Source organism: Salminus brasiliensis, chromosome 3, assembly GCF_030463535.1.
Source record: "Salminus brasiliensis chromosome 3, fSalBra1.hap2, whole genome shotgun sequence".
NCBI lineage: Eukaryota > Metazoa > Chordata > Actinopteri > Characiformes > Bryconidae > Salminus > Salminus brasiliensis.
This window is the reverse complement of record NC_132880.1, coordinates 5,896,215-5,905,920: the sequence shown is the minus strand read 5'-3', so window position 1 is coordinate 5,905,920 and position 9,706 is coordinate 5,896,215. Positions and strand designations below refer to the sequence as shown.

Sequence of the window (9,706 nt, the reverse complement as noted above, 5' to 3'; positions counted from 1 at the left end):
CTTTGTCCCAGTCCCACCACCATCCTCTCCGCCCCGTCTCTCTTTCTCTCTCTCTCTCTCTAAGCAAACCTCTTTGGTCGTGCTTTCTCTGAGCCGTGCATTTGGTGTGAAATTTGTCTAGTGTGGAGGAATTATTTGACTAAAGGACTCCTCCGTGTGCATCCCCTCCCTTATGATATCTCTCTGAGTCTTCAGAAAGGAGGAAAAGAGAAAAGAGAAAAGAGGAGAATCACACACAGGGAGACGAAGCAAATCTGCTTGCTCTAATATCAAATGTTTGATGGCGTCATTTGTCTGTTTTCTGCCGACGAGCAGCTTGGCTGAAGAACCACAGCTTAAGAAGGGAAATAAAAGAACAAGAACACACACACACACACACACACACACACACAGAGAGAAGAAGTGGAAACAGATTGCAGCAAACACAAACAACAGCAGCGGTGGCGGCGGCGGGCACCGGTGTACCCCGGGGCTCCGGTGCTCCAGCTGCATTCTAATACCTTCATCATCATTCCTGCGTCCCCTTCTCCATCTCTACCGCTTCCCTCCTCCAGCGCCTCACCTTTCCGCCCTTCACGGGCCAGAACCCACCACCGCCTCTCCGTCCTGCCCCGCCCCCACCCGGCCCGCACTCGCAGTTGACAGGTCTCTTCAGGAAGACTGACGTGAGCGACGGGCCGAGTTCACCTACAGCAAGCCGTGACAGAGAGCTGAGTGAGCGCACTCTGCTGTCGGAGGAGCTTGTGAGGAGACCTTGGGGAACTGGAGTGTAAGTCTGTAGAGCAGTGGCTCCTGCTGCAGCCCTTCCCTGCTAACACACCTGCACCCGCTAATCAGCTAATTAGGAATTTCCCCGAATCTCACATATAGTCAATCAGCCAAGACTGAGTGTGCTTCTTGAGTTGCCCCTGGAGCTATGAGGCTAGTGGAGCTAGCCTATGTCCCACCAATTAGCACTGTGCTAAAACAGCTGTTAGAAGCGCCAAAGAATGAATTTATTGAGTGTATTTTCAGTGTTTTGTTGATATGTGGTGAGGATGTGACTTTGTTTGGGGTGAAAAATAAAATAGAAAAATTCTATTTAATAAGTCTATTTACAACCCGGTTATTTAATGTACTATTTATGGCAGGTTTGTGGAAAAAGAGAGTAACCTTTTTTTTTATTGGCTGGTTTACGGCAGCTCAAAGCTCCACGTTTGGCATTGCCTAGCTTAGCCCAGCCCAGCCCAGATTCTAGGGGAGGGGCTTGTTATCACTGGTTGGCTTTCATGCAGAAGAATTCCTTATGAACCATAGATCGTTTGTGCAATTTCTAACATCACTTTTCTATGTGCATTTTTGCAAACGGTAGAACCAAGGTTCATCTGTTTATTGTTTTTCCTTAGTTTTCTTGGATATAAACACTCGTGAAGAACAGCGCCTTCTGGAGTCACCATGCAGAAACACCTGCAAACGAGAAGCTAGCCTCGTAGGTTTTTAAACCATGTTTTTAGCTACGTTTTAAAAGTTTTTAGCCTTGCAGGCGATAAGTTGAAACAGTCATGTGACAAAACGAAACCTTTCATCAGGACCGGAGATCTTTGCCCTGGACCGCTCCCGGGACCGAAAACAGCTTTCACAATTGACCAAATGCATCAGAAAACACTAGTGTGAAACCATTGCGTCCAGTCCAGTTGGCTTGATGTGCAGTTAGCCAGGTAAAGAGATTGTAGTAGGGTCTGCTAAGGTTAGCTTTTAGTCTAGCACCTGGCTTCCTTGGCTTGCTCCCCCCAACTGACCCCTAGCACATGGGTACGTTTATCAGCTCATCCATGAAGCGTGACTCTGCTCCGGGCGGTGCTTCACCTGGTTGGCTAGCATTAGCTTTTAGTCTTTTTAGGCCCCATATTCTCCAGAAGTAGCAGTTACATTTAGCCTTGAACAGATATTTCTAGTGGGTTGGGTTTATGTTAATGATGGGGGTGTAAATGCTATGCTGTTTTCCCTGACGTCTTTTTGGTTATCATGGTATTTTCTTTTTAAGAAGAGACAACAGTTTTTGAGGTTCATGGTCATGGCCGAACTCTCCAAGCTAAATACCTACGTAAAAGCCTGGACGCTTGTCTTCCGTGGATTTTAAGGGATGGCGGGTCGAGCAGAGCCGTACTTGAAGCTCAAAGGGCTCTTGGTGCAGATCGGCTTTTGACCATTGCCATCAAGTACGGAGGGGCTGGTCCATTCCAGAAGAGCACCTTTAAGGAATCTGAATCTGACTACATTTTGTAGTTTCTGACATTGCCTCTATATCTATCTATATCTGTAGAACTGGACAGCAGTATGTTACATAGATACGAAATAAGTAGTAGCAACCATCTTGAGAAGTTTGACCATACATTTGAATCCACTACAATGTGCAGGACAGGGGTACTCCAGGGCCAGGGCTGGCAGCCACTGCTGTAGAGTAGGGGGGGTTCAGTCTGGTAAATGGAGAAGCCTCCCTAACAAACCCCGGCCACATGTTTTTGCATTCCACTGATTTCCCTGCACGAACACCTGATCCAACTAATCAGCTAATTAACAAACCCGCAGTTCAGCAGTAAAATCAATTTCACACAGAATTCCCCAAACCTCACACATAGTCAATCAGCTAAAGCTTGTTTGGCTTCAAACTGTGGTTTTTGAGTTGCTTCTGAGGCTATGAGGCTAGTGAAGGTTATGGCCTAGCATGTAGCACTGTGCTAAACTGCATGTCTTTCCTTAGTCTACAAAGATTAGCGTTCAGTAATCTGCAATATACTTCCTTGTGTGATTTCTGACTCAATGGACAACAGTAATGCTTCATGGCTGAGAAAGCCTAGTTTACACCACCCTGAAGATCTTTTGTCCATTTCTGTCCACTAAAATTGGTGGGACAGGGGTACTCAAGGCCAGGGCTGGCAACCACTTCGTAGAGTAGCGGGTTTCAATCTGGTTCCTGGCGAAACATTTCCTTGTTCTGAGCCAAGTAATCGACCTCCATCAATACTGATTTTAGGTGTGGGTGAATTGTTTTACTTAGTTAACTTTTGTAAAATAAAATTAGCAATATATTTGTTTTCCTTATGTCAAGGCAACGTTTACATGCATTACAGTATAGACTTTGATGGCCAAGACTGAGCTTATATAAAATTCAAATATTTTTAGAGCTCTCTACTGATGTCTTACAGCCATATTTAAAAAAAACCCTGATAATCAGTGTATATTAGTAAATTAGGATGCAATGCATTTATGAATGTTTTGTGATCACTTTTCCAGAAAAAAAGACCCTGGGTTGTGGATTTCCTAACACTACTCAGCAGATAGAATAGGATTCATATGTTAATATACATATAAATAATGTCAATATTTCATTTTTTACCTAACTGTATAAACGGTAATGAAGAAATCTACTCCTAGTCAGGAGACATACTTGAGTCTTTGTGTCTGTAGTTACAACATAAACAAGTGTTACTGTATTAAATAGAAGTCCTTACAGAAATTCGGACAGAAATGAGTGTATATAATAAATTCTGCCTTTTGTAATATTTGTTTAATGAATTCATCACTTTTCAGCATTTATAGCTAATATTGATGTTTTAAATGTTTTAAAAATAGTTTTTTTTTGGTTTTGGTGCAATAATTTTAGTTCATAATAATAAATAACACTTTTAATACCTATAATTAATACCTATATTTATTTTGTAAAAGTACTTCTAACATGAATATAATCTTCCAAGTATAAGCTTTTCACGGTATGATAACACTGTGGGGCAGTGGTGGTTCAGCGGTTAGAGCGCCAGGATATCGCTAACAGGGTTGTGGGTTCGATTCCCGGGCTTGGCAAGCTGCCACTGTTGGGCCCTTGAGCAAGGCCCTTTACCCTCTCTGCTCCCCGGGCGCTGGAGTTGGCTGCCCATCGCTCTGGGTGTGTGTGTGTACTCACTGCCCCTAGCTCACTAGTGTGTGTGTGAGTGTGTGTTCACTACCACAGATGGGTTAAATGCGGAGGACCCATTTCGCTGTACAGTGCACACTGTACAATGACAAATACGTGCACCTTTACCTTTTAACCCTCTCTGTGACAGTTTTACTGTGAAAGGAGCCACTGCCTCCTTTCAAACTGCCGCTGATGCAGAATCACTAGGCAGTCAATGCCAGCACCAGATCCCCAACTATGATACCTCAGCCAGGCGCCTGTGCCGGATGGGAGTGATGAAGGTTAAAGAGCTGTGCTCTCTCGGGCTCTGGGTGCTGATGGCATGCCACGGTATACCACTGCAACCTTATAACCTTGGGACAGAAAATGTCCCTTATTTGAGGACTGACCCATGTACCGGTTTCCTAAATCAGTGTACCTACAGTAGGCACACCTTTACATGTACTTAGGGTGAGGACAGCGGGAAGAATAAGGGAGAAAGAGGGTACACTGGTATTAGGCATGCAGGACGACTGTAACCTGTACTGTGCTCTAATAATAAATGTTACTCTACTTTCTATCCAGGGGCGTATTTAGCATACTTTCTGCTGCATTCCTGGATGTGGTACTTATTTACTGGGTAAGAAACAAGGATGGAAGCAGCTGGGCTTTGGAGAAGCATCCATCATGTGGCTGAGGAGTGGCTGGAGCTGGAACGGAATAAAAAAGCAGCCTTAACTTTCACACAGCTGCTACTTGTGTTCCCCCGGAGGCGAAATGAAAGGCACACTGTAAAACGTTAAAGGTCGACGTTTATTCACTGTTTTTTCTCTTGTCACAAATAAAAAGAACAGTATCATGCTGACTCATCACAGAAAAGGAAAACAGAAGAGGCAAAAGCTCAGTCCACGTTTATCTCAACCGCTTTTCTCAGTATGTCGTGAATAATAGCACTCTATGAAGATCGAGATGTAAAAAAAAAGTCTAAGCTTCAGTCCCGTCCTCCTTATCGTCAGTATGTGGATCGATGTGTGTGTACATGGTGGTGTGTGTGTGTGTCTGTGTGAGTGTGTTTCGCGCGCGCGAGTGTGCAATGCTGCCGTTTGGTCGCATGAGTGCGCCCGGTTCCTGGCCAACGCTCAGTCTTCAGAGGTCTTGATGACCTGGAAGAGTGTGACGTTGTAGAGCACCTGGTGGCCGTTGTTCCAGGTGTAGAGCACGCGCTCCCGCGGGTTGTAGTCCATCATGGAGATGTGCGAGTACTGGTTGTGGAAAGGGATGTCCGTGTACTCGTAGGTGGACGTGTTGGTGTAGTAGGCGAAGTAGATCTTGGCACCGGCCAGGTGCGAGTTGGTGACGTAGAGCGTGCCGCAGATCATGAAGGACTCGCCAGCGCTGCGCTTGGGGAAGCCGGTATCCCACGTCTGCAGCACCTCCAGGCTCTGCGGCTCCAGGCGGCTGATGACGATGTTGCCCGCGTTGGGGATGGTGGTGTAGACGGCCCAAAGGCCGTTCTCGTCGGCCATCAGGTCGATGTCGGACGAGCCACCCCATGAGTACGGGAAGGTGTTGTTGTAGCCGGCGCCGCTCAGGCTCCGCTGCACCAGGACGCTACGGGATCGGAAGTGGTACTTGATCAGGATGTTGCTCTGGTACTTGTTGTAGTAAAGCGAGCCGTTGTAGACCACGTGGCCCGTACCGGCCCATGGATGCGGGAGCAGGTGCTGAACGAAGTTCTGGCCTTTCATGAAGTCACCCAGCGTGCGGTACTCCAGCACTCGCCGGCCCTTGAGGTAGCCGTCCATCGACCACACCTAAGGAGAGATCAGACTGTTTATACATGGGACTCCATTGTTTGTTTGCTATCTGTTTTGTTCTGCAGGCTGTTGTGGTAAAGAGTGTGTCTGAGTATAAACCAGACATGGAATCTTAAGTACAGTACATCAAAAGATTACAAAATGGCCTAGGGCCATAGTTCGTAGGAGAAGGTAGTGATTTTAACTTGCCTTTTAGTGCCCTCTGAGACCGAAATACAGGAGTAATTGCTGTGGAATTATTTAGTTCAGTGAGTCCAAACTTGAATTTAACAGACATCTCCTTATGAGACCCCACATCTATTATAAATACAGGCCATTCTAAAACCTCTGCCCATCATTTGAGTTTTACTGACTCCATAAAGACACTCAGTGCTTGGACCCCTATGATTGCCACTTGCACCTCCCAGTCCATTTTACCAGCTCCACTCACCATATGGGAGCATTTTATAGTTCTATAAGGCTGTAATCCATCTGTTTCTCTGCATACTTTGTTAGCCTCCTTTCACCCTGTTCTTCTTCAATAGCCAGCGCCCCACAGGACCACCACAGAGCAGCTATTATTTGGGTGGTGGGTCATTATTCTCAGCACTGCAGTGACACTGCAGTGTGTTGTAGTGTGTGTGTGGTGCGCTGGTACGAGTAGTGGATCAGACACAGCAGTGCTGCTGGAGTGTTTAAACACCTCAGTCTCACTGCTGGACTGAGAATAGTCAACCAGCGTCCTGTGAGCACTGATGAAGGACCAGAGGATGACCAGCATAAATTGTGCAGCAACGGATGAGCTTCTGTCCTTGACTTTACATCTGCAAGGTGGACCAACTAGGTAGGAGTGTCCAGTAGAGTGGACAGTAAGTGAACACAGTGAAAAACTCCAGCAGTACTGCTGTCTGATTTACTACACATACCAGCACAACACACACCACCACCACCATGTCAGTATCACTTCAGGGTGGAGAATAGTGACCCACCACCCAAATACTACCTGCTCTGTGGTGTTACTGTGGGGCCCTGACTGCTAAAAACATTGTAAAAGGAGACTAACAAGGTATGCAGAGAAACAGATGGACTACAGGCTGAAATTATAGAACTACACAGTGCTCCTATATGGTGTTAAGGAATCAAGCTCTACACGCTTCAGAATTCATCCTGCTGCTTCTACATCAGCAGCAGTCGTATCACCAATAAACACCACTGACCCAGTTCTACTGACAGTCATACATGCCCATGCTATGACAGTGCCGCCGCCATGTTTGACAGATGATGTAATCCTATGATGTATCCTATCCTTCTCCATAGATTAGTTCATCTTTCTTTAGAAGTTCGTTTAGTTGAGCTTGAGCTTTAGTTGAGTTTTAAAAAAATAATAAAATGTGACTGACGCCATATGGAGGCAGAGGAGGTGTAAAAATCGAAGGGGAGCGGAAACAAAGAAAAGAGGGAGGGATCAAAGAAGTGAGAGAGAGGGAGAGAGTGAGCAAGAAATGGAGAAGAGACGCTGTGATAAAAGTGCCCTGGAAGTACAGACACATCATCTCCTGGCTTTAATGACAGCAGAGCCTATCACCTGTAGTGACTCTCACTGTGCAGTATGTGTGTGAGTGTGCGGGTGTGTGAGAGGCTCTGTGTGTGTGTGTGTGTGTGTGTGAGGGTGTATGTGTATGTGTTGGCATATCTATTGATCTTCTCTCTCTGTGTGGGGCTGAAGATGTTGCCTGCGCTCTGCACTTCACTGCTGCAGTTGCACCCTGCCCTTTTCCAGTCCACATTTACAGAAAATCAATCCTGTTAGCATCTCTCTCTCTCTCTCTCTCTCTCTCTAGTTCTCTCTCTTTCTCTTCTGCTCTGCATGACCGGAGTGTCCCGCCGACCCTGCAAACCATGGCTCCATCCTTTCTTAGCCATGCTGTCTTCATTGAAGCCTTCAGAGCAAAATCCCAGATAGAGCTGCTGTTTGGGTTTCGCACTTTCCTTTTTACGCTATAATGAGGGCCCTCTGAGGAGCCTCACTCTCTTTTTATCTCTCTCTCTCTTTCTCTCTGTCCTCCCTCCCCACCCCTCTCATTTCCCCTCTCCCCCTCTTGCTCCAGAGAGAGATGCAGAGCATGTTCTTATTTTTAGCTGCTTCTCACAGCGGCGCATGCCGGTGAGGACCGAGCAGAGCGAGACAGACAGACTGACAAACGCTGAGGAAGAACCGTGGAGCGTTAAAGCGCCGATTTCCTATAAAAATTACTTTCACACCTCCGAAATGTGGTCAATCGGCCAGGCCGTGTCTGGCGTCAATGGTTAGCTTCTTTAGTTCCGCACTGGAGCTACGAGGCTAACCTAGCCAACAAACGGTGGAAGACTATACGCCGCTGATCAGCACTGTACAAACTTCATGCCTAAAACATCACACCCTGGGCTCAAATAGACTTGATTATGCAGCTTCTGAAACTGTACGAAACCACGTTATCCATAAAACATGGACAAAAGGACTTTAGCACTGATGAAAAGCTTAGCAACCCTTCCTGAAGCCTCCATTGAGTGCCATTTGTACTTTTGTCGATTTCTTTAGAGATCTGTGTGTTAACCAGGGTCAAGGACTACTGTACTGTGAGTCTGTTTGAGCTATTTGAGCTAGCTTTTGTGCTTATTAACTACATTAGCCCCGTATTTCCAGTGCTTTTCCGAAGAATCAAGGTGCCATATTCAACATTTGCACTGAACACATCCGTGTAGTGAACACTACTGAGCAAACACCCAGAGCACACATGCCTGGAGCGGTGGGCAGCTATCAGGGAGCAGAAAGGGTGAAGGGCCTTGCTTAAGGGCCTAACAGTGGCAGCTTGCCGAGCCAGAGTATCAAACCCACAACCCTGCCATCAATTGACCGCTGAGTAACCACTGCCCAAAAAGACAGCGGCCATCGTCTCTGGGTTTGGGTGGTATAACAGCAATACTGTTGTCTCAAATTTCTGTCTATCTAGTACACGGCCAAATACACTTATATACCCATGTGCATTTAAGAGAGACACAGGGTGAGGGCGCTGTGGGAGCTCACTGATTGGTCATTTCACGCTTTGAAAACAGGTGGAATAAAACAAGCCTAAGTTTAAATAAATAAAAGGCAGAGCAAGCAAACCTGGATGAACCAGTCTGCTAAATGTGCCTAAAAGCCTAAGAAATAACCCCCCTAAGACCATTCACTCGACTAACTTAGCCGTCTACAGGTCCAAACACAGCAGAACCGGTCTCTCGTTTCCCCATATGTTACTACCAACACCAGTCGCTGGACTTTGCTCTCTCAGATACGTGTTTTTATCATTAACACTTGGGTCAATTGCTCAGCAGCTAGTCAACAGAAGCTGCACTGGGCCGTCTGATACTCGGTGGAGCTGTAGCTGAGCTAGTTAAGTAAAGGCTAGCTTAGCAAGTGGGTCCGTCTGAGTCATAAGCTCAGTCAGTAAGCTAATGCTAACCAGCTTTTCTCTCCTGATTCGGAGCAGTTTAACTTTTATAGCATGGTTTAACCTTTATTGAATGATTGATATTAATATGGGTCACTTAGTCTTCGACCCTGGGAGCAAACTGAACTACGTATTTGATTATTTTACGGTTATATGGTAACTATAAGATTTATGATGGACTATAATAATGGAGCCCATCTGAGAAGGCCAACCCCGGTCCCAAAAACAACACATGTACAAACCCACTGTGAACCCATGCCCACCTGGAAGCATAGCATATTGTCTGGGTATCCAGCTGTACTGTGAAACACCATCCTACCAGCTCCATACTTCAGAATTCATCCTGCTACCTCTATCAGCATCAATAAACACCAGTGACCCAGTTCCATTGGCAGCCATTCACGGCCATGCTATAACAGTGCCTCCGCCATGTTTGACAGATGATGTGGTAGGCCTTGGATCGTTTAATTATGTCTCAATTATGCAGAAGTTAGTAATTTGGTGGAATTCCCCTTTAAGCGACATGT

At 46.1% G+C, this 9,706-nt stretch overlaps 1 protein-coding gene across 2 annotated transcripts in view; it reads right to left on the bottom strand.

The window, feature by feature from the left end:
- Positions 1-4,708: 4,708 nt before the first annotated feature.
- The window catches only part of olfm2a (olfactomedin 2a), a 144,207-nt gene continuing 139,209 nt past the window's right edge, over positions 4,709-9,706 (bottom strand). For both annotated transcript variants that reach the window (XM_072675292.1, XM_072675291.1), the window contains exon 6: positions 4,709-5,727. In XM_072675292.1, the coding sequence (XP_072531393.1) occupies positions 5,053-5,727 (675 nt within the window). In that variant the 3' untranslated portion in view covers positions 4,709-5,052. The remainder of the gene's footprint in view (positions 5,728-9,706) is intronic.